The 25,086-nt window shown below is 40.6% G+C and overlaps 1 protein-coding gene and 1 long non-coding RNA gene across 2 annotated transcripts; both read left to right on the top strand.

Moving 5' to 3' along the window:
• The first annotated feature begins 12,575 nt into the window (after window positions 1–12,575).
• On the top strand, window positions 12,576–15,083 carry LOC127417229 (uncharacterized). Its single transcript, XR_007893243.1, has 3 exons — window positions 12,576–12,634; window positions 13,029–13,051; window positions 14,995–15,083. It is a non-coding gene; the product is annotated as an uncharacterized LOC127417229 (long non-coding RNA).
• A 3,366-nt stretch (window positions 15,084–18,449) lies between these two features.
• On the top strand, window positions 18,450–22,333 carry LOC127417174 (zinc finger protein 703-like). Its single transcript, XM_051656985.1, has 2 exons — window positions 18,450–19,313; window positions 20,127–22,333. The coding sequence occupies exons 1-2, from the start codon at window positions 19,059–19,061 to the stop codon at window positions 21,651–21,653; spliced, it is 1,782 nt and encodes a 593-aa protein (XP_051512945.1). The 5' UTR covers window positions 18,450–19,058; the 3' UTR covers window positions 21,654–22,333.
• Window positions 22,334–25,086: the final 2,753 nt, after the last annotated feature.

Genomic DNA, 25,086 nt, shown 5'->3' with positions numbered 1-25,086 from the left:
ACCCATCCTGACAGCCGCAGTCAATCTAGAATATTTACTTTCTTACTTCTGAGCAGAGAGTACACAATGACAAAGTCTCTCAGAGGATAAAAAAGGAAACTCAAAAAGAGGACAAAATATGCTCTCTTTCCATCAACCCTCCACCCCTCACTCACCCCAATCCCTCTCTTCTCCCTCTGTCACTCTTTTCTCTGTCAAATCAATGCCACCAAATCTGTTTTGCTGGCACATCACAGAGCGCACTGTTTATAATCCCTGGCAGTTTAATGGCAAACCCCTCTCTTTCATTTAGTCTTCCCACATGTGTTTGTAGATAGAATCTGCCTGCAGACTGAGATCAACACATATCAGAATGCTAACACACACAAACACTCTCTTTTCGGGGAGGGAAGCCGTCACAATAATGCCCCTAAAGGGCCCCATCACCAAAGAAAGTTCATTTTAACATGCCACCCAAAAATACATATTTTCTAAAAATGAAACCTCCTATCACAGAAGATGAGCTGTGTAAAAAAAATTAAAAAATTAAAGTAAGAAATTTGTTTTTGTATCAGAGTAAGAAATTAAGTATTTGCTTTTAGATGCAGCAGGAATTGCGATGATTTGCAAGATAGCGACAATATACTGGTGACAGCTTAGAAAAGATTAATTGCACTTGAACTGCACAGCTTACATATCCAACTTTTAAACTGATCATATCGACAAAATTCCACAGATCAAAACTAATCTAGAGAAAGCATTCCTACTCACACTAAAGAATACTGCTCCATCTCTGCATGTTGTAGATCATATAACAGAACTCGATTAAGCATTTGAGCTAAGTGAGCTCTAAGTCTACAAAAACATGCACAAAACTTAAATCATATTCTACTGCGATTTAAATTTGGTTAAAATATTTTTCCAGTGAATTAAAGAAGGATGAAGGTGTAGGTGAAAATACGCATAGAGGTTTAAAAAAAGATTGAAAAAAGAAAAACTTAACAAAGAGAAAAGGAATAAGTACATCCTCTGTGGAAGAAAAGAAAAGAGGGAATTGGTGGAAGAGTGGAACAGAAGGAAGATGATGTTGAGGAGGAGGAGGATAGGCCGTCTTTGCTCTACCCTGTGGGAAGATAATGGGTGAGAACCTCCTTCATATCCAAACAGTATGCGTGTGTATGTGTGTGCACACTTTTTCCCCCTGCTGTGTGTGTGTGAGCATGTGTGCATTTTAGATCTACAGAGGAATGTGATTTATATTGTGGAACTTTGATCTCCTAAAAGGCTTTGAGATTTACACAACAATAATTCTTCTTGGCCAGCGCTGAGATAAATGATGTGCTTATGGCAGAAATCCAGAGCAGATTTTAATAGACCGTAGGGAGAGGGGCTGGAAACAGAAGACATTCGCCCTACATGTATTTGACAGGCTCACACAGACTACAGTGCACACTGGAAAGAGTCAGAGGTTAAAACAGTGTATAAATATCATAGATAATAAAAATCAAGGGCACCGAGACTCTCGAATAACATTATGGGCATCCTGTCTTTCTCATCACTGCTTTAAATTAGCCAGTTAAGGAGCAAATGGCTCTTATGTTGCTGTTGCTTAACAAATGTTAATGGAAACAAATGAGAGGTTAAGCTATGTTTGTGGACGGAAGAACAGATTACATACTGTAAACCTAAAGTTTTTTTAAGCCTAAGAAGATCAAATGACTTTTACAAGTTATATGAGAGAAGAGGAAGCTATAGAGGTGAAAGATGGCTGCCAGAGGCTGGTTAAAACATTAAGGCACCAATAAACACTTTCTTACTGCCATTGGCCCATGTCATCGGTGGGTGTGACCTACACCTACTTTGACGCCAACATCTTTTTTCTTACTTATTTTTAACAAACTTAATTTCTTCACTTTGTCAAGATCAGTCAACATGAACACACTGGAGTGCAAACTTACCTAAATATGTACGATCGTTCACGTAGAGATATATTACAAAATTATTATTTTTTTAAAACGCTTTCATGATCTTACATGGATTATTTTCTCAAAATTCATCATAAATACAATAAGAGATGGTATCTGGTGATTATTATAGCAACGTATAGTGTGTAAGTGTTAGCATTAGCACCATGAATGCAGAATGTAAACATGACAAATTACAAATTATCTACTACTAATGTACATATGTACTGTATATAAATACCGTTGCTCAGCTGTTTGAGCTTCTTTTTTAGCTCTGAGCAAAGAACAAATAACTTTGCAATTAATGTATCAGAGCCTTTATGATATATTACAGCCATGGCCCAGTGGTTAGTTGGTGCACATGTGCTGACACATTGAGCCATGGGTTTGAGTCTAGCTTGCAACATTTCCTGGTTTCTCCTCTTCTTCCCTTTATTTCCTGCCCTCCCTCCAGAATCAATTTAAATAAAAGTGTTAGAAGGAGAAAAAAACATTTAGGTTTGTTAAGCTGTGTTAACCTTTAGACTGAAGCCATATGGGTTAGAGTCACTAGTATTTAACTTTGACACATACACTCCAAGTCCTCAGACATGCAAGTGTAAGGAAGACAGAAAAAGAGAGAAGAGAGAGGAAGGGGGAGACATAAATGAAGACAGTGAGAACACAAGTGCCAGCCTTTTGTCTTTTCATGTTTAATTTGTGCTCTCTTTCACCTTTCACTGAGGGACTGTTTCTGTCAGGAGTGTAATGCTCTCCAGCAGCTCTCACAGAATGGATGACTGACAGGCAGCCGTGGGTTTGGTTTCAATAACACCAAGCACAAACACTGTAAATTTACAGCTACAGATGACTCTCTGAAAAGATCACCCAAATCTCAGCAGCCATAACTAATTTTCTCTCTGTCTCTGCACCCCCCCCCCCCCCACCCCCACCCCCCTCTGTAGCAGCTGGTTGTACTCAGTATTGGGCCTGACACGGCACTTTGAAATAGCAATCAATGCCTTTGTACTGCAGGGAGGACTCGTAAAAGTGTCATGGCCAGAATATACGGCACCGTATTTCATTGCTTTTCTCTATTTTTAAATGCTGAGTTATGGTGGTGGAAATGTGTACCTATTAAAGGTGATATGATGTATTCTCTGCCTTGTTCTGAGGCTCATTCATCAAGTGGGGACTGAATAGAAAACTGCGCCCACTTCTTCACCCTCTTCCCTCTCTCTCCTCCAGCTCCCCAGTTCTAGTGGGCTGTCAAGGGTAATTTATAGCACGCAGGCAGTGTAACCTTCTGGCAGGCTTTGTGGAAGAAGCTTGTGCTCTCTCTCTTGGCAACTAGTAACCTTTTATAAGGCTCAAACTTGGCCAGGCCACTGGGCACTGGAGACAAATCCAGTCAGGACCTGAAAAGTAAAATGCAATTGAACCTGAGTTTTCCACAGAAAAACTAAACCAAATAAATCATGGAAAATGAGTGGAATTGTGGCTAAACTAAATAGCAAAACCAATCAATAAGGGCAGCACTGATTGAAGGGAAAGAGTGTGTGGACGATTACAGCTTGACATCATTGGATGTTGATTTGGCATTTATTTGTGGTTCTTGCTATGTGTGATTTAGTGTCGTAGAGAAAGGCAGTGAAAGGGGAGGAGGGGGGAGTATTAATGGTTGAGATACTGCAAGAGTAGACTAAAGAAATATTTCACTGCTGTTAGCTGGGCCCTTCATGTAGCATCTGAAATGAGGATGTGCATTCCCAGTTAACAAATAGTTTGCATATGGCTTTATCAAGAGCTTTGGACAATGTAAAGTTAGTTCACTTTCCTGCACTTGGTATTTTCCAAACGTTTAGTAGAGATTTTAACTAAATAGTTGCCTTATAGCTAACAATTGTGTAAAAAATATAAATAAGTTATTTCTGATTATGTGGTCACTTATTAACAGGGTTGGAAAGGTTACTTTTGAAATGTATTCCACTACAGATTACAGAATACATGCTGTAAAATGTAATTTGTAACATATTCCGTTAGATTACTCAAGGTCAGTAATGTATTCTAAATACTTTGGATTACTTCTTCAGCACTGGTAGATTTTTTCACTTGTTTTGACTATAAAAACTCAGTACAGTAAGACAAAATAAACAAGTTAAAAATACATTCTCTGAAAAACCTAAATATCTTATGCGGTTGTTTCTAAAACAAGATAAATCAAATTGTTCTTGTTTTAAGGACTTTTAGATATTTTTACAGGAAAACAATAAAAAAAAATATTATCAAGAATAGGATTTTTGCCCTAATATCAAAGGTCTTTCTAGAAAAAAAGAAATTATGATCCAACATGAATTTTCTTGATAAAAAAATATGATCATGCCTGGTAACATGTGCATGTTAAATGGCTAGAAATAGCATTTTAGCTTAGCGTAAAGCTGACAATTTACACAAGGTTTATTTCTATTTCTTCTGCTCTAAACTTACTTCAAACTTAATTCTCTGTCTGCTCGTATGAATGTAACACATCATAAGAAAGTGTTTCACCGCAGTTCAAATGCACTTTGGATTGCATCATTTATATGTATAAATGTATTCCATCTGAAAGGACTAAATATTAAATTAAACAAATGACAATAAAATGCAAAGTAATCTCTTCAGTAATCAAAATATTTTTTGAATGTAACTGTATTCTAAATCAGAATCAGAATCAGAATGAGCTTTATTGCCAAGTATGCTTACACATACAAGGAATTTGTCTTGGTGACAGGAGCTTCCAGTATACAATAATACAAAACAGCAACAAGACTTTTAAAAAATAATTAAAAATTCAATAAAAAATTAAAAAATTATATTTACATACATATATATATATATATATATATATATATATATATATATATATATATATATATTGAAAAGAAAATAAAGTATATATAGAATACACAATAGACAATATATATATATATATATATATATATAAATATATATATAAATATATGTGTATATATACACATACATACATACACACATACACATATGTAGTGCAAATCTAAATACAAATCGGTTATATACAGTGTGAGGGAATGTAATGGCAGAAGAGGGTGGATGTGTTGGATAATGTAAAAAGACTAAGCTGTGTATTGCACATTAATTATTGCTCAATGGGGCAGTTTTAACTGTTCATGAGATGGATAGCCTGAGGGAAAAAACTGTTCCTGTGCCTGATGGTTCTGGTGCTCAGAGCTCTGAAGCGTCGGCCAGAAGGCAACAGTTCAAAAAGGTAGTGGACAGGGTGAGTGGGGTCTAGAGTGATTTTTCCAGCCTTTTTCCTCACTCTGGAAGTGTATAGTTCTTGAAGGGAGGGCAGGGGGCAACCAATAATCCTCTCAGCAGTCCGAACTGTCCTTTGTAGTCTTCTGATATTCAATTTCATATCTGAACCAAACCAGACAGATTTTGAAGTGCAGAGGACAGACTCAATGACTGCTGAGTAGAACTGTATCAGCAGCGCCTGTAGCAGGTTGAACTTCCTCAACTGGCGAAGGAAGTACAACCTCTGCTGGGCCTTTTTCACAATGGATTCAATGTGGGTCTCCCACTTCAGGTCATGTGAGATGGTAGTGCCCAGGAACCTTAATGACTCCACTGCTGCCACAGTGCTGTTTCGTCAAAATCAAATAACAATGATTTAAATTGTAACTCTAGTGGAATACAATTACTTACATTTTGTATTTTAAATACGTAATCCCGTTACATGTATTTTGTTTGTAACACACTTGAAGGAAGGGTTCAACAAGCGTGTGATTCGTTTTGGGTTCTTTATTCAGCCAGCATCATTTGCATGATCATTCACAGATCTAGTCACAGCTTGAGCTCAGTGCAATACTGTCAGTCATGTCAATGTAATGTGTACAACTACTAACTCTTTTTCTTCTTTCTTTTCTCTTTAGGTCTACTCTGGGATTCTCTTCCTGGCTACTGCCACCTACTGGATACTCATTGCATAGCTGTAAGTATACTACAAATATACCTGCATACGCTGAATAATTAAACAACAATTATTAATAATCAATGAATTTTGGCTTTTTATACAAAATTAAATGAATCTGTCAATATATTCTATGTTTCCCCACATTCTCCGCTACAAAATAGAATGTAGTCTCGACATTCTCAAAATACATTACTTGTTATCCCCCCAGTTAGATTATAGGAGTCAGTGATACAACAGTTCTAGTACTTGTGCTATATTTTTACACATCACACAACATTTATCTAATTTTTCATGCAGTGTGTTTGCAGTCAGATTGTGCACCATGATCTTCTACCACCATCGCTGTTCATCAACAGGAAACTGTACTTTCACTGAAGGAATGTAACCTTTAACCATGGAAACAATCTACTTTGTAAATGTTTTCTTCTGGAATGTTACGGTTACTACTTTATCTTCAACAAAACTGAAAAACATGAACTTAATCTTAATCTAGTTTTAATTCAACATCTTAACTTTTGTTTTAACTATAACTCATTACTTAGATTTTTAGTCAGCTTATCCATCTACAATACTAGGCTGACCTAGTGTATGGTAAGTAAACATCTTTTCTGTTTCTCAAAGGATATATTCTTTTGCAGGCAGGTTGTGAAGGTGTTTCCAAGTCACTCTCTTCAGCATCATCTGTTTCTTCAACTTCTTCCCCTTGTGACGACACATCATCTTCTCCTTGGACTGCTGCTTGCTCATTTTCCTCTTCTGGATCTGTATCGTTCAGCATCACTTCAGGATGAGGTTCTGAAGGTTTTGACTGCAGACACCTACCGTCGTTCTTACTCTCTTTGTTTACTGGCATCCCCATCAAGCATCTCCAATCATCCTCACCGTCTGAACTGTCACAGTGTGTTTGGTTTTGCTGTGTTGATATTTTGTCAACCCTGCCATTTTTCTTGTTTTGTTTTGCAGGTCTCACAGGTAAGTATTCTTTCTCTACAGGTAAGTAATCACACGGTAACAATACATTTCTGTGCAGTATTCTGGTTCTTCCTTTCCTATTTTCAGGTCGAACTTCGTATACTAGACTATCCTGGTACTTCCTCTGGGTGATGACATGAACTTGTTCTTCCCAAAATGATTTGAAGCTTCCCAGGTCCACCTTTCTCCTTAAAGTTATGGACAAGTACTCTATTTTCATGGATCAGTTCAGCTCCGTGCACTTTCTTGTCGTACAAAGATTTTCCTCTTTTCTTCTCTTTGTGTGACACTTTTGAGGCTAACTTATAAGCTTCCATCATTCTCTTTCTCCAGTCCTCAGCATAGTCACGGTAAGAGGAGCTTTGGTCTTTCGCTGTTACACCAAACATAATATCAATGGGCAATCTGGGAGTACGGCCGAACGGGAGATAATAGAGTGCAAACCCCGTTGCCTCACTCTTCGTGCAGATGGTCTCAGGTAAGGTCCACAGCCTGGCTAGCAAAGTGCAGTTGAACCGTTCAACCTGACCGTTCCCTTGTGGGTGATACGGTGTTGTATGGGAACCTTGCACACCACTGTACTCTTGCAACTTTGCAAACAGAATGTTATCAAATTCCATGCCTTGGTCATGGTGCAATTTTGTCGGGCACCCAAACTTCAAAACAAAGTCTCCGAATACTTTGTCAGCAGCTGGCTTGGCACTCTTGTTTCTACATGCATATGCTTGAGCAAAGCATGTGAAGTTGTCCATCACAACTAAAATATATTCATATCCTCCTCTACACTTCTTCAGATGCAGAAAATCAATAGAAACCAGCTCAAACAGACACGTTGTGGTAATGTTAGTCAATGGAGCTCTGGTTTCTTTGTTTGGACGTTTGCTTCTCAAGCAGCTACAGGTGCGCGTGACATAATGTTCCACTTCCTTTTGCACGTGGGGCCAGTAAAAACGATCTCTGATCAAGTTCAGCACCCGTTCTGCCCCTAAGTGACCCATGTCTTGATGCAGCTCCTTATAGACAAGCTCGTGATATTTCTTGGGCAATACAAGCTGATGATGGTTTGCTGTTTTCCGAAACAAGAGACCATGTTCATCCAGGTATAATCTAGCTCTTTCCCTCATCAGGGAAACCTCTTTACCTCGGCTTCTGTTCGTGGACCATGGTTTAGATTTGAGATCCGTCAAGACTTCTCTGATTTCAGGATCTTCCTCTTGGGCTTTTCTCAAGACTTCCTTGGGAATCTCGGCAACTGATGTGAGCAGCTCATTCTCTTGTTCTCCAGACAATGCTGTTTCGATGGTAAGTGGACACATCCATGGCCCTCTCTCATGACTCTGTACCATCACTGATGAGTTATGCTGACCATGACGTCGGGGTGTATTTCTTCTGAACAGGTTTGTATGTACTGTTCCATCTGCAGTGATATGCGCGACAAACCATCAGTGTCCCCATTCGACTTTTCTGGATGGTATTTTATAGTGAATCGAAAGTCAGCAAGTTTGGCTACCCATCTGTACGTTGTGGCATTTAGTTTGGCTGTTGACATCACATATGTGAGAGGGTTGTTGTCCATATACACAATGAATGAAGGGGCATAATAGACAGTCTATGAACCACTCGCATATGGCCCACTTCATGGCCAAAAACTCCAACTTTCCCAAGTGGAGATGATTAGATTAGGGTTAGGGTTCTTGATCCGTATACTATCACCACTAACTTGCCTCTCTGTCTTTGATACAGCACTACTCTGAGGCCTTCCTGTGAAGCGTCACTGTGGAGTACAAAGGGTTAATTCCAATCTGGATATCCCAGCACTGGTGGAATTGATAACTATTCAATTAACTCACAAAGGACTTCTTGATGTTCATCTGTCGATGTGACTGGATGGGACGATGCAACCTGTCCTTGGCAGTTTTTCCCCTTGCTCTTACTCTTCAGCTGCATTTTTTTCTTTGATGTCTTCATTTCGGCGAGTAGCATGTAAAGAGGTGCGGTGGGAAACGTTCTGAATGTAGGACCAGTAGTAAGAGAGAAATCCTAATAACTTTCTCATCTCACCAACTGTCTTAGGGGTCCTCTCCTTCAGCGCTTGGACAGGAGTGATGTCGGCGGGGTCCATCGTGTAGCCATCTTTGGTCACCAGCTTTCCTAAGAATTATACCTGATTTTGAAACACTTCACATTTTCAAGGCGTTAACTTGACACCATGTTTCTGATAACATGCAATACTTTTCTGATGTCCTGAAGATGATTCTCAAATGTCTTTGAATGAACTAGATTATCATCTAAATATGGTTGACATACCTCATCTTGCAGTTCTCTCAGGCACTCCTCCATGCTCCTTTGGAATTCAGTAGGTGCATTTGACAATCAAAAAGGGACTCTCACCAATTCATATAATCACCACGGTGTTATGAACACGGTGAGAGGATGACTGGACTCTTCTACGAACCCCTGATGATAGGCTTTGCCTTGATCATGGACCGAAAACCAGACGCTACCAGCCAAGCTATCAAGCATATCCTGTATGCGGGGAATAGGGTGTCTATCTGGAATGGATTTCTTGTTTAACTCCCGGTAGTCACAGCAGAGGCAGAGATTTCCATCTTTCTTATGCACACAGACTACTGGTGAGGAATATGGTGACTTGGATTTAGAAATCCATCCCTTATTTAACAGATCCTCTAGATATTCTTTAACCACATTGCGCAATGGCTTCGGGACAGACGTGTACGTGTGCTTCACTGGTGTGGTCTCACTGAGGGGAATCTTTAGCTGGAGCGATGGAATACATCCCACATCACTGTCATCGCGAGCAAAAGCATCACTCTCTTCTCTCAAAAGCTGCTTTATTTTCTGCTGCTGTACATGTGTTAGATGATTGACGCAAACAGGAGGGTCCCATAAGTCTTTCTGTCGAGTTGGTAACATAGTGTCAACATTTTCTGTGGAATGGATGACTCATTCCCTGTCTTTATGGAACAGGCTTTGGGTGGTGTGTGCGACAGTAGCACAGGCACTCTCTTGCTGGACTGTCACTAGTCTCATGTCAGCGGGGTAGATGGCTTTTACTCACTGTATATGGCCCAGAACTGCACGTGGAGGCAGGTCAATGTCATGAACAGTATCATTGATCACTGGAATGCTAATATGTGAACAGGTCCCTCTCTGGAGGCGGACAATGTTTTCCTCCATCCTCAATCCGTCTGGCCACTTCGCACACTCATCCAGCACAAAAAGAGCATCTTGGTCAGATAGTAAAGGGCCCGTTTTAATGCAACATTTCACAGTTCTTGTCTGTTTTGCTGGAATTCTTGTTACTGACCTTCCCGCTTTTGCTATTCCGTCGCTGCACTCGCCGTCTTGGCTCCTCACTAAGTTCAGCAGCACCTCTTTCTGCTTTCTTACAGTCACAGGAAAGTGTAGTACTCATGGCTTTGGTCGTTACACTGGTAGGTCGCTCTACGCCGCTGTTCAGAAGGTACTTGATGACATTGTATCCAATAATGTCTCTCTCTGCCACCCCATCATCACCAGATACTAATACAGGTACCTCCAATTCCAACGGTGTGGCTTTGTCTGTTCCCAGCTTAAATGTCACTTCGACCCAGCTTTCAAATGGGATGACCGTTTGATTCACTGCTCGACCAGTGAGGCTTCCAGCACCTAGGATCTCTTCGAGACTGCATAGTGTCGTGTGTGGGAGGTGTTCTTTTCTCCATTTTTCATTCGTGAGACAGACTTGTGAGCCAGTATCCCATAGCGCTTGCGTTGCCATGACATCGAAGAAACAGTTCACGATACATTTCTCTCCGATCAGGTTCAGTAACTGTGCATTACCTTTGGTAGACAGCTGATTAGCACTTATGGATCTGATAAGCTGTAGATGGCTCTCCTTCTGCTTAGCTGCCTCCCGGGCTTCCAGCTGCTTAATGCTGTCACACAGGAGTTCACTTGTGTTTTCAGTCTGTTCCCTTTATGGTCAGGCCACAGTGACGATGTTGTGTGAATTGTTACCATTATACTGCTAAATGGGTTTCCTCTTTCTGTACTCCCTACAGGTGATCCCCTGCACCCTCTGGAAAGATGTCCACTTTTGCCCACATTTGAAACAATGTGGTCACCTCTGCCACTCTCTTGACATCCATGGCATCCCCGCTTCCTTTCTCGCGGCTGTGAAGGTGCTGAATGGTAAGTGCTCATTGCTTTCCTCATTTCTCCGATCTCCTCTCTCAACTGCTTGACGACCTCATAGAGCTCAGAGTCTTTCTTGTCCACAACCTGTGGGGCTTTCAAAGTTTTTACTTGTGTGCGTGCGGACTGTTCTGTACCTCCAGTGGCATTGCCCATTCTTTCTTGACTTTGATGTAGCTCTGCCTGTACTTCATTGACTTTAGTCTCTTTGACATGAGCACTTTTCTTTAACTTTTGTTGTCATTCCCACTCAAGACTAGCAGCTTTGTTCATCTTTGTGATGAGAACTTCATCCGTGATTGTATGATCATCAAGGCAAGATTTTAGCTGATATTTAATGTGATCATTGGATAATCCTGTTCCCAATGCATGCAGAAATCTTTTCTGAATTAGATCAGGACTGTATGATTCTTCTCCATCAGGCTCTCTGGCAGCAGCTAAAAGTCTTTCTTTCAATTAAATTGCTCAGAACAGGAAGTTTTGTGGTGACTCACGGCTTCCTTGAGTTATGTTTATCAGCCCATGGTAAAGGTCAGTTGAGCTTTCTTCCTTGTATTGGCCTTTCAGAATCGTACGCAACTAAGAAAGGGTTAAATCTATCTTGATCTCCAGCATATCACGCAGGCTCATACCTGGACTGACTGCTCTTATTACAGCATCGAGGATCTCAGATTCTCTGTGTCCCTTGTTCACTCCAGCATCAATCTGGTGCATCAGGTTGTTGTACGACAATTTATCTTTCTGTCCTCGTTCTCCGATTTGGCCATTAATCTTAAAATCATGTCGGATAGTGACTTCAGGAACGACATTCGGATGTTTAGGAAACATGGAGGGGCTTGACACATCAGGAACTTTCATACTTAAGCGTTGAATTTCACTTTTCAGCATGCTCGTAGATGACTCAAAATAGTGCTGCAATTCTGTGTACTGTTTCTGTAAATGCACGAGCTCAGCCGAATTTCTGTCTGCGTCATCGCCGCCATCTTGTACCGCACGGCCGCTGCGTTGCGTTATCCCACTGGAAAACTGGAACAAATCTTTCACATGTTGGCGGGCTACATCATCATCTTCCGTCTCTATAACGCTCTCTACCGCTTCACTTATTAATCTGATCAGCGAGTGCCATTTATTTTGTCCCTCTGTAGACAGTTTTGCATGTACACACACCTCTTGCAGTTGATCGAGCTGCAGCCGGAGCAATGCCTCGCTCAGCCAATCTTGCAGTTGCTCAATATCCATGCTCAGCATCTTCGTTGACAACTCACTCATTACGGCAACGCTGATCCCATCCTCATCGCCAGTATTTTGTAACACACTTGAAGGAAGGGTTCAACAAGCATCTGATTTGTTTTGGGTTCTTTATTCAGCCAGCATCATTTGCACGATCATTCACAGATCTAGTCACAGCTTGAGCTCAGTACAATACTGTTAGTCATGTCAACGTAATGTGTACAACTACTAACTATTTTTTTTCTTTCTTTTCTCTTTAGGTCTACTCTGGGATTCTCTTCCTGGCTACTGCCACCTACTGGATACTCATCGCATAGCTGTAAGTATACTACAAATATACCTGCATACGCTGAATAATTAAACAACAATTATTTGGATGGGGGGGTGGGGGGGGTCTAGCTTTTTATTCAAAATTAAATTAATCTGTCAATATATTCTATGTTTTCCTAGCCCTGCCTATTAAAAATCATTGTTGAATAAATTTTCTTCCATTTTTAATAAAAAATACTGTACATTGGCAATGTTAAAACTATAAAAATAAGCAAAATTATGACTACACCATAGCTGACATGCAAAGAAATCAAATTATACTACACTGATCTCTTGAGTGATCTTGCTTTTAAGTATTTCAAGTTAGACCAAATGTTTTGAGATATCCATTTCCTTATCCATTCTGTCTTCTGTGTGCCTCCGTTGTGACCTCGTCTTGACAGCCACACACAGCAAGATTAATGAGGTGGGTGGAATAGTATAATAAACATTTGTTTGAAGTGACAAGGCTGATAGGTGTTGATTTAGTTACACACTGATAAGCTTTTAATTGTGCGCCTCCATCTCTCGTCACATCAAACGGAGCTCCTTCATACTCTCATATGATGACTGACAGCTGACACTCTGCCTAAGATTTCCCCCTCGCCTTGAGATCTCATTCCAAATGTACATTAAAATCCTATATCTATTAATGCAGATGTTTTTAAGGTGTTTTATCAAAATTAATGATAGTTTTCCCAATCCATTATTTTGGATTTGGAGGTTTGTGTATGTATAATCAGAGAGGCCTTATGTAATAAACAGAATGTACAATTACCACCACAAATTCTGCATTATAAAGAAGGATCATGTACAGTATTTGTCACAATATGATGTAATCTTTGTAAAGAGGTGATGGAGGATTCCAGGGAGGTGATGAAGGAAAACATCTGTGTTTTTTACTGTGACTTTTACAAGCCGCCAGGAACTCGGCTGTTGAGTTCTTATTGTTCAGGCAGCAAGTTTATTTCTTTTCATTATGTGCGACAGCGACATAAACTGCTCAGAGAGCCACTGGCAAGTGTTTAAGCCTTGTCAGTCAACTATGAGCTATGATTGACAAAACTAATACAATTTATGTCAATGTCATATATTTATTGTTGAACAAACATCTTTTTCTTTGAAGTCTGTATTGTGTGACAAAATTAATTATTATTTTAGTGTGCCTAAGTGAGTGTAACTGACAGGAAATAAGGGAATAAATGGGGGGGGGGGGGATGAACCACGCTAGCCATAGGAATGGAGATTTAATTTGCCCAATGCATTACTAAAATGCCACGTGTCATCAGCCTTGTGAATGGAGTGACTGTCGCTCCATGCAAGCATTTACTAGGCCAGCAACAGATCAAAATCACCTTTTAATGTCTGCTTAGATTTCGCACAACAATATACAGCAATCTGATTTGTGGCTCTGCCATGTATAGCTGGGTAGTTCTCCCACCCCTTCTGATAACTTCTCCATGTGGAAGACAATGGGACCTTTTGTTTCAGCAAGAAGGGTGCATTTAAGTTCAGTGTGCGTGTATATGCGCGAGTCTGTGTGTGTGGGTGTGTGTTTTGGTGCACATGACATGTTTAAAAACTAAATAAAGATCTTTCATTAACTGTAGGGCATGTGCATAATCACTCAGAGATAATCTGGGAGACAGGAAGACGACTAGGTCTGCTGGGTCATTGATCGGAGAGTAAGACAAGAGAGACTAGCCATTAAACTCGAGAGAGCAGTCACAGATATCATAAAAGACATGGAATGAGCCTTTACTGGGTATATACGTAGCAGACTATTACTCAGGTCTAGTTGATCCATCTTATTGTATTATATTCCATTCCGTCACATGCACACATGTGGTTTAACACAAATATTTATCCTGTCATCACACCATCACTCAAGTATTTGGATCAGAGAGTCTCAAGATGTTCAAGTCTGATTATACCAAAACACAGAGATGAGTCATTAAATCAACCTGAAGAGCTCAGATTCTCAGAGGATTCTGGGAAGAGCTTTTTTTTTTTATACCTAATAAATTACAACTAAATAAACCCTTATTTCTGACTCTTTTTTCCTCTCTCTCTCTCTCTCTCTTTCTGTTTGTTTCTTGATTATGTTCTTGGCTGTTTGATTTGATAAACCCTCTCTATCATCTCTTTCTATCTTTCACACGTACACATGCACACACAAACATTTCTCATTTCATAGTGGAATACTGCCACTTCTGTGCTATTATGCATTTAATCCTAAATCTCACAATCACTCTGAAGGATTGTGAGGTTTGTGGATCCAAAGAGAGTGCTACGTTTTACAGTTCTCCAGGGTTGGTCTCACATGTCAGCTACACTCCATAAAGCTGTCCTGTCCCTCTTTTTTCACAGGATTATTATTTCTGGAGAACAGACCAGGCATGAGCAGCAGACTCCCTGTCTCTAGGCTCCCTTTTCATACCACTCACCTCATAAATCAGTCACAGGTAATTAAGTGCATGTGATTTGCATCCTTTTTGTTTGTTTTGTTGTGCCTTCTCTCAGTCTGCACCAAAGAGTGACAAACTGTCACGGACTGGAACTGTCAGGTGCCAGTTAAATAATAAATTGCGAACTACAAGTGGGCCTATTTAAAAAACAGTGGTTTTATTTTAGATGGAAAAACAAGTTAAGTTTAAGTCTATTGGGTGTATTAGTATGCAACTTTTTTCTATCTTCTTTTCCCTGTTATTGTCTCCAAGTTTCATATTCATCACTGTTGCACATTAACATGAATGATGGCCTACTATAAAATTCCAGTTTGTTTTCTGCACCTCAGTAATCTATTTTACATGACCTCTCAAAGAAAGCAGTCAGAGATATGAGTGGGCTACGGTCATGCAGGATGTCTAGCCTCTGCTTTTAGCCCTTTGTTTAGTCAAAGTCATGCATAGGCGAACGCCTTCAGGCTTAACCAGGATTGGTCAAACTGGCCTCTTTAAGGGGAGGCCTGCCCCTTAAAATCCACAACAGGAAATGACCATCCGTCATTTATACGTCAAAACAGCTGTTAGCAGCCCACTTCAAGGCCAGACTTGAAAGGAGCTGTTCCCCGTTGTTCCAGCCCACCCTCAGTTCTCTCACTCTCTTTCTCTTTTTCATTTTCCCTTCCTCCTCCTCTAGGGTGCCTTTAAACTTCCTCCATTCCACCCACACCTTTGCCCCCTGCCAAACTCACTTATCCTGAAAATGTTTTTGTAAGGCAATCCATCTTAATTCCAAACCATGCCTTGGAATTCTAAGATTTGAGGTTTTAGGTTTGTGTTTAATGTTTTTCATTTTGAAATAGGCAGCGATCCTTCATTTTCTCCAAGACAGAGAGCGTTTTGCTGTCCTAAGAATAAAACAAAGGTTACACCCTGTGATTCTGGGTTTCTGTTTAGTAATATCATTTCTAGACAAACCGAAACATTCCAGACATCTCAACCAAACTTAACAGAGTGGCAACAGGGATGGATCCACTGTTAAAGCTGAAATGAAGAAACAACAATGACTGCCTACCACATTACAGTAATAAGCTTGTTGACAGGTTAGACCACACCTGTCATAACCAAAATTATATGTTTGTGTGAAGCAAAGACAACTCACACGTTCAAAGGTAAAGATCACATCATCTCACTTAAACCTGAGAACACCTGAATTTGAATGTTCCTGTAGTTTTATAGGTTTGCATGGGCATTAAAGACTCATGTATAGGTGATAAGTGATGGATGACACTAATAATGACTGAGCAAACAGCAGGGCTGTTGACAGAAGGAGAGGTGACTTTATACAACTGCTTCTATCTCTCACCACACACATGTGATCCTTGTACGTGGACTCAACAGTTTATATGTCCTAGATAAATAAGAAAATGTGTGTTCAAAACCCAAACAAACAATTTTTTAATGTATCTCTAAATATCTATGTTGTAAGACAGAGTGACAGTTTAATTAACTTAACACATTAGAAAAAAAGATAAAGATGCCTTATGTATGATTGAGTATGGTTTAATACTTTGTCACTCAGCTTTGATCCTCTTGGGTGCTTGTGTGTCTGAAGGTACGTGTGTGTGTGTGTGTGTGTGTGTGTGTGTGTGGGTGTGGGTGTGGGTGTGGGTGGGGGGGGGTTTGGGTGGTTTTAGGTTACAAACTGGTAATTACAAGGGTATTATGCTATAAATGTGGTTTATGAGGACATTTCTAGTGTCCCCATAATTCAAATCGCTTAAAAATAAAAAATACTAAACTATGTTTTTTTGAAAAGGTAAAAATGCAGGATGTTTTTTGTGAGGATTAGGTTTAGGGTTAGGGGATGTCTATAGTTCGTACAATATAAAAATCATTATGTCTATGGAGAGTCCTCATAAGGATAGCCACACCAACGTGTGTGTGTGTGTGTGTGTGTGTGTGTGTGTGTGTGTGTGTGTGTGTGTGTGTGTGTGTGTGTGTGTGTGTGTGTTGGATCTAAAGGGATAGGTTGCTGACAAGCTAAAAACTCTTTCTGCCTCTGAAATGCAGTATCCCGAGGCTTTCATTCCTCCCTAAACACCATTATTAAATGAATATTCACCACCCAGATACGCGAGACAAAGCCTTCCAAACACATGTTTGCCTGTGGCTCCTCCTCTCCCTAGGTCAACAGTTCATGCATTCTGTCTCTTTGTCATTTTTATTACACTAAGGCAGGCAACATCACCTTTCAAGAAGCTTCCCAGGTGCTCTTTATTTTTACCCAAAGAACAGCTCTAGAGAGCAGGCCTTTTTCATCTCTCTGACTCACCTGACAGGTATTGCCAATCAGAGTAACATAAATATTCTCTACTGTGCATAAATTTAGAAGCTTTGTATTTACATTGTGTAAAACAGGGGCCCCTTTTATCCTGTCAGTTTGAAATATGACATCTTCTAACTGCACTGTATTATCATATAGGATATGCAATAAAGGAAATGTAAAGACTGTACTGTCATAGAATAACAGTATGGTCATGATGATGGATAATGTCAATATTTAGTGGCAGGCTTCAAAAAAGTGCAAATGTGTTTAATATTTATTAAATAAAATTATAAGTGGCAGTTAAATATATAGTTTTTTTTTTTTTTTTGCAAACAAAAATAGATACACAGATTTACAATGCAGCTCCTTACAAAATATACTTGGCAAAAATGTGTTGTTATACAAAGAGGTTCAATGTCTAGAGTTTAATAAAGATGGGTATTAGTGCTGACGAACAATCAAAGCCATTAAAAATACTGAACTTCAAAGTTACTCAGACAAGAATTAGCACATAATAGACTGTAATAGAGTCTGTCAGGCTTCATTTTTCAGTGATTTAGCCAATTCATTGCATAATTAATTTAGCTAAATTTCTTCAATGGCAAAGTAACATGGGATAATGTAATAAAGGTATTAACATTCCAGGACTGGAGGCACACTAGGCATAGGATGTTATTATGTATGAATGAATTACTCAGTATCATTTGACTTGTTTGCCCTAAAATGAAATTGCTACCACATCCTAAGCTTTTATACAGCTGCCTATTACTCCTATTCTATTACAGTTTGTAGGTTGTAAAGTAAAACTAACATCAAAACTAGTTCTAAATTTGTATTATTGGTTTCAAGTGGTGTAAAAGTCTTGCTTATACAGATACAAATTAAAATAATAAGCTATCATTCCATTTTGCACCACACATATAATTGTGGAATATGTCTGAATGAGCCAGCTTTTATTTAATAACCAGTAGGCTATCAACGTGGCAATCTACAAAGTGTCAACCATATAAAGAGACTGTAATGTCTTTGCACGTTTTGACACACAACGATCAAGGACTCGGCCAGCGGATCCGGAGCAAATCAGAGGAGAGACGAGGATAGTCTCCGCCTCTTTTGTGCCTACCCACTTATTACTAATGCAGATCCAGCCGATTGGACGGCGGCAGGGTGCTTTGAAGTTCTCCCTCAGATCTCCAGTACTAGGAGAGTGTATGCGTATGGAGTGTGTAGTGCACACACCGGAGCGCACACGGACCGACGGAATGCCATTATTTGCCACGCTATTTATCAGTATTTTTGTTGTTTAGTTTTTTTAATTTATTTGATCACAAGTAAGCAAGACTTCTCTTGGTTTTCATTTTGTCCTCGTTTTTTGCGTAAAGGACTCCCTTTCGTTTCGGGTTAAAAGGCAACACTGTTTCGGTGAAGGAACGATGTGGAGACGGAGTGTACGTTCTTCCTAGAGACTGTAACAGCTCTCTTTCTTTGGACTACAGACAGAGCTGATGTTTCAACGGGATATTCAACTGTCAATAGTAGAGGATATAATGGCGTTTGGTTCTTTGTTGAATTATTGAAGACATTGGATATTTGTAAATGAAAACTGAAGGACACCCGCCCCGTAGCTGCCCTCGTCAGGTCTCTGATCAGCCCCGATCCAGATGAGCGAACTGCCTCTTGGATTTGCAGTCAGCGCACGGTTTCAGACCCTTAAAAGTCATTACATTCAGAACGATAGTTCACCCACCTGTTTACGATCTCAGTTCGACTCGATCGCATTACTGCCGTACAGTGATTCCGCGCGTCAGGAAAGGAGGCTGCCTATACGGATTCTCAAAATGTTGACCGCTCACACAAGTCATATACTTCACCCTGAGTATCTCCAGCCGCTCAGCTCCGCGCCAGTGAGCATTGAGGTAAGAATAAATCCTATTGTAATATAATATCTGTTCTTTACATTGGTCACTCTTTCTTTCCTTATAAAATATACTCCGAAATGCTTTGTGAGATCTTACGGTGCTTTTCTTCTGAGCGAAATGTTAATGTTTTTATGTCAGAATTCCGTACTATTTTGCGCGCCTTATTCCATTAGTAAAGTTTACTGAATTCTCTGAAAGATTCTGAATGCGATGCAGCACGAATTAAAAGGATTGTCCGGGTCTGGAGAGCCGGAGCGCAGAGGCCGTGCTCCACTAGCTGCCAACATTTAATGGTTTCACATTTCCCGATCGGTACTGACGTTTGTTTTCATTGTCCTTGATATTTTAAAGCTACCGTTTATCTAACATTTTTAGCTGACAAAAAGTCAGTAAGTCATTAAAGTGAATAAAAACGTAGCGCATCCACTTGATGTGTATACAATGCTGCAAAAGTATAACTACATGTCATAGAATTTATATAGTCATATAATCCACCCCACACAGTTCAGAAATGTTAAAACGTGAATGACTTATTTGCAACAAGTTTCAAATCACATTTTTGATTCTTTTAAAAATGGCATATTTTACGTACTACAAACTCAGTAGAATTGTTCAAACATTGGTCATCCTCCTTCTCAATATCTGAAAGTCATTCAAGACATTTCTTTCCTAGAATAGGTTTTGAAATTAGGTGTCATTTCTGTCTATATGTGAGACTTGAATACCAACATTTTTAAAGATATTTTGGGAAAAACCTATTAAGATAATTTTTAAAGTTAATTTCTTTTTTTTTCTATTTTGTCCTTAAAGCTGGATGCTAAGAAGAGTCCCTTGGCATTGCTGGCCCAGACCTGCTCACAGATTGGTAAACCGGACCCCACTCCCTCCTCTAAACTGGGATCCCTCTCCTCCAACAGCCATGGAGACAAGGATGGCCGTTCCACCAACTCTAGCCTGAAGCCTGGGGAGCATCAGAACCAAGATGACAAGTCCAGCTTTAAGCCTTACTCTAAAACTGGATCAGAATGCCGAAAGGATGGTGCTGGGATCAACAGCTCAGCTGATAAAGCAGGGTTCAGAGTGACAAATAGTGGTTCTGCTGCTGTGACATGCCCCTCTTTGCCTCCGCATGCCCCCTCTCCGCGGGCCAGCTCTCCATCTCAGCAGACATCAGGACAGTCGCACACACATCTTCAGTCTCAGGCTCCCCTCTCGCAGAAAACTGCACATCTACAAAATGCCCACATGGACTCCAAAGCTGCCGACTCAGACCCTGGGAATGACAGCAGCAGCAGCAGTGGTGGTGATCGAAATGGGAAAAAAGATTTAGACCACAGCAAATCAGGCCTGGACAATGCACAGATAGCAAACTCCAGTCATGTGCGTGCTATTGCGAACTTCAGTAATGCCAGTTCCTCCAGCAGTCCTCAACCTGACAATAAGGCTGACCCCCAGCCCCCTCAGGCTAGCCTGGGTGCAGGCCATATTGCCCCCGTGTCTCCTTTCAAACCAGGCCACTCTGTTTTTCCCCTCCCATCCTCCACCATGGGCTACCATGGCTCCATTGTTGGGGCCTATGCAGGCTATCCTTCTCAGTTTGTGTCTGGGTTGGATCATCCTAAATCTAGTTTTGTTGGCACTGGGATGGGTGTTCCAGGAAAGCACCACAGCTCCAGCCCTCTTACAGGGGCTTCACCTCCCTCATTTATGCAGGGTTTGTGCAGGGACCCATACTGCATAACTTACCCCAATCCACCCCATCTTGGGGGCAGCAATTGCTCTTCTTGTGTCCATGATCCTTCATCTGCCCTTAAGTCTGGCTTCCCTCTTATGTATCCTACCCATCACCTCCACACCCTGCACCCCAGTTCTCTGTCTTCTAGCGCCACTTCATCTCTTTCCCATCCTCTATATACCTATGGTTTCATCCTGTCCAATGAAACTCTCCCTCATGCCTGTAACTGGGTCTCAGTGGGTGGCCCTTGTGACAAACGCTTTGCCACCTCAGAGGAACTTTTGGCCCACTTACGTACACACACAGCTCTGCCAGGTATGGATGGAAAGTTGCTATCTGGCTATCCATCATCCGTCTCCTCTGCTGCCTCCAGCCACCTCCACTTGCCTCCTCCCAGCAGCCCAGGAGCCCTTACCAGTTCCCTCTCCCTGCGCGGGTCACCAGGGCTAGGTTTGGCCCGGTACCATCCCTATGGAAAGGCTCATTTGCCAGGAGCCCCATCCCTGCCTATGCACTCTCTCCCAGGCACAGCGCCCTACTACTCTCCTTATGCTCTATATGGTCAGAGACTGGGCTCAGCTTCTGCTCTTGGATACCAGTGATGGAAAGACTATGGACAGTGTATAGATAGTAGCATGAGCTTGATGGGAGTTGGAAAGCACAGGAACATGCAGGATTCTCCTAAAGTGAACCAAGCAAAACACAGGATAGCTATATTTGCTATGAGGAATACATTCTCATCTGCTTTCGGGAACTCATTTTATTTTATCTCATCACATTTTTTTCAGTTTACCAAAAGTGTGTATTTATTTTTCACTTGAGCGCTTGATTTTTGGTTTTTAAGGGACATTTACTGCCCAAATGCATTATTATTTTCACAGTGGATCAGTAGTTTCACAGTATGAATATGGTTGCTCAAATCATACACTTTCTATCCAGTGTTTGCAAAGATGGACTTTGACATTGTCTCGCAGACAAAAATCTTTCTTTTATTGTCACTTTCTTTTGTGTGTTAGATCTTTGCAAATCAATCTCTTTATTGGAGAATGGATGAGCATGACCTGATTAATAGCTACTTTGTTTCCTTTTGATTTGGCGTTTATTTTGTACTTGTACAGTTCAAAGAATAAAAATGGAAAGATGTGATATATTTTCTATTGTAGCTGACTCTGAAAGTTGGGGATGGAAGTGAGAATTCAAATAAGAGTACTATGTTGTGATGGCGGCGCAATCCATTTAACAAAGTCTTATTTTGTGTAATAAATGATACTTGATTACATTATAGATGTGTTCTTGTCCCTCTCTTCCCTTTCATATGTATCTCTTACACCCTTAGTAACGAGTAACACCTTTTCTTTCCCATATGTTATCTTGACCAGTCCTCATTATATCATAGTATTCTTTAAATAGCTACTTAGAACAGTGAAGTTATATATCTGTTGAACTACTTTTGAATGTACAGCACATCTTACAAAAAACTTCTATACCATTTGCCTCCAGATGTTCAAAAAGAACTTTTATAACTGTTTATTTAATAAGTATTTTCACATATAGTCAGCTCATCAAAAATTGCTTTTTTATTTCCAATTTATATAAAGGATTGCACCTGTACTGTGCTTGAGCAACTAATCTTTGACTTTAGCTTTGTACACTGTGCTGACAGTTTTGTTCCCTATTAGTCTAACCTATTAACACACAAATAAGGCCCTCTCTCTCTGTTCCTAATGTGAAAGTGCAGTGTTAGTCACTGCTGCTTGTTTGTGCCTTGGCAGCATTGTGTAAAGAGCTGCCTCAGCACAAGGGAGTATTGGGTCTTAAATACAGCTCAATGATAGCCCGGTAATAACCCATGGGAGCCCTGCACTCACTCCCTGCACACTCTGATGGATTACCTTGCTACACAAAGGGCAAAAGATGACAATGGGAGGCTGTTAATAGAGAAAAATTTATCAAATGCCTGACATGACCCTCAGGAGTAAAATCCCTATTGTTTGACCTGAGTGTACTATGGGTTCAGAGGTAAGTCTTGCTCAATGCTGTTACAAAGAGGGTCAAGATTTAAGATAGTTCATGTGATTGTGCGACTGTAGTCTTTATGGATGATAGAACATTTCGAGTTATAGAAGTGGTCAGTTCAGTGTGTACGCTTCTTGAGAACCATTTACAAGAAACAGAATGAGTAGTGCTATTCCTAAGCAGTAGAACGAGCCAAACACACACACACGTACACACAGATTTGCAGTTCATTAGCACTTCAGACAGAAGAGGACGCAGCACAGGTGTCACTTGACAGGGCCATTAAATGAATAGATCACTCCACCAACACTGTTAACTCCAACTTTCCAGCAAGGACACAGCATACGGTTCTTCTTATGGGAGACCAGGAGGTCAGGACTGCGGATGAGAATAAACACTGATTATATATTGGGTGTGGGTAAAAGTCATTCAGGCACAGTTCCCAAAACCCAAACCCCAATTTTAGTAAGACACAAAACAGGCCTACTGATTGCAAACAGAATGACAGTGTGCTTTCTGCTGCTACCGTCACAAAACACAAATATGTAAACTACAGTAGAGAGAATCTTCACTGTCTTGGTGTGGCTTTGCAGTTTCTTGACAAAAAAAGTTCAGATCTAAAAGTAATGTTCTTTGCCAAGAGCCTAATTTAAAATAAATGGACTTGAATAACTTCCTGTGAGCTCTTGTGAGACTCAGAGAGGAAGTTGTTTTAATGGAGTTAAAGACTATTTGGGTACAACCCAAGAGAACTGATCAAAGAGTCATTACTTGGTTAATGTTGCCCCTAATGGAATAATAATGAAACAGCACCAGACAAAGGGAAAACGAATTGCTCGATTTGGTAAGCAATTTGTTTGTTTTTATGAGATCACCCATTTTGTAGTAATGAGAAATGAGAAAATGCAGACTGGGTCATGAAACAGGCCTTAAGCCGTGTTCTAAGCATGCAAATCTACAGCCTTTTGATGAAGAATGTGTGAAGAATTGTTTTTTTTATAAAGACCTTACATAAAGGTTAAACGGAGGGGATGACTTTACATTTTTTCCGATGGAGAAGAATTAATCTTGCCATCACCCCATTCACACTCATGCATCACATTCCTGCTCTATCCTTCTTTCCGTGTTTCTCCTCATCAATCTCTCTCTGCCATTTATCTTTCTCTCCCTCCTCTCCTGGGCTCCAGCTGAGTCAATATGCAGTCACTCTGTTTCTGTCGCCTGCTTGTGGAGGGAGGGGTGCTGGATGGATGTGTGGGTGGGGGTGTGGAGTTAATTTAGTCCCTGACCAGTGTCTTCTCAGCAGGGCTACACCTGTTTGATTGATCTCTTTCTCCCCTTCTCTGCTGTCCCACTGGGTTTCCAATGGAGATGGGGGGAGGGTGGAGTGATCCCCCCCCCATGTGTCCAGTCAACAACTACTGGAGGAGAGAAAGAGTCTGTGAGAGATAGAGAGAGAGAGAGAGAGAGAGAGAGAGAGAGAGAGAGCTGCAGCCCATCACAGCAGTGTCCCGGGCAGGCAGCCCGGCAGGCCCTAGTGATTAATGATGACAGGGTGTGGAGCTGCTCCTCAATTAGCCGCCAAGTCCACAGCAACTCATGAGCCTGACAGCCCCAACCTGAAAAAGAATGAGAGAGGGAGAGAGTTAACACCCCCCGCCACCCCCCCCCAACCGCCCTTCTTTTTTCTTGTGCTGTCTCTCTCCATTTAGATCTTGTCTCTTTTCTCTCTTCACCAACACCATCTTTCTCCCCTGGCTTCTCTCCTGTTACTTTCTTGTTGTCTCTTTGATTATGTTACACTAATGTAAACTCTCTCTCCCTTCACAAACTCCCATATACATTACACTCAGTTAATTACTGCATGAATGCTCTGATGATTGTTTTCCACAGTGATACAGAACAGACCTTTCTTTCTCCAGCTCATAAACAAATCAATCACACAACTGCTGCTTCATGACTGCAACACTATTGACGACTTTCCACAAACAAAGTTAACTCTTCATTACTGAGACCACA

This window comes from Myxocyprinus asiaticus, chromosome 3 (assembly GCF_019703515.2).
Source record: "Myxocyprinus asiaticus isolate MX2 ecotype Aquarium Trade chromosome 3, UBuf_Myxa_2, whole genome shotgun sequence".
Lineage (NCBI taxonomy): Eukaryota > Metazoa > Chordata > Actinopteri > Cypriniformes > Catostomidae > Myxocyprinus > Myxocyprinus asiaticus.
This window is presented reverse-complemented; position numbering and strand designations above follow the sequence as displayed.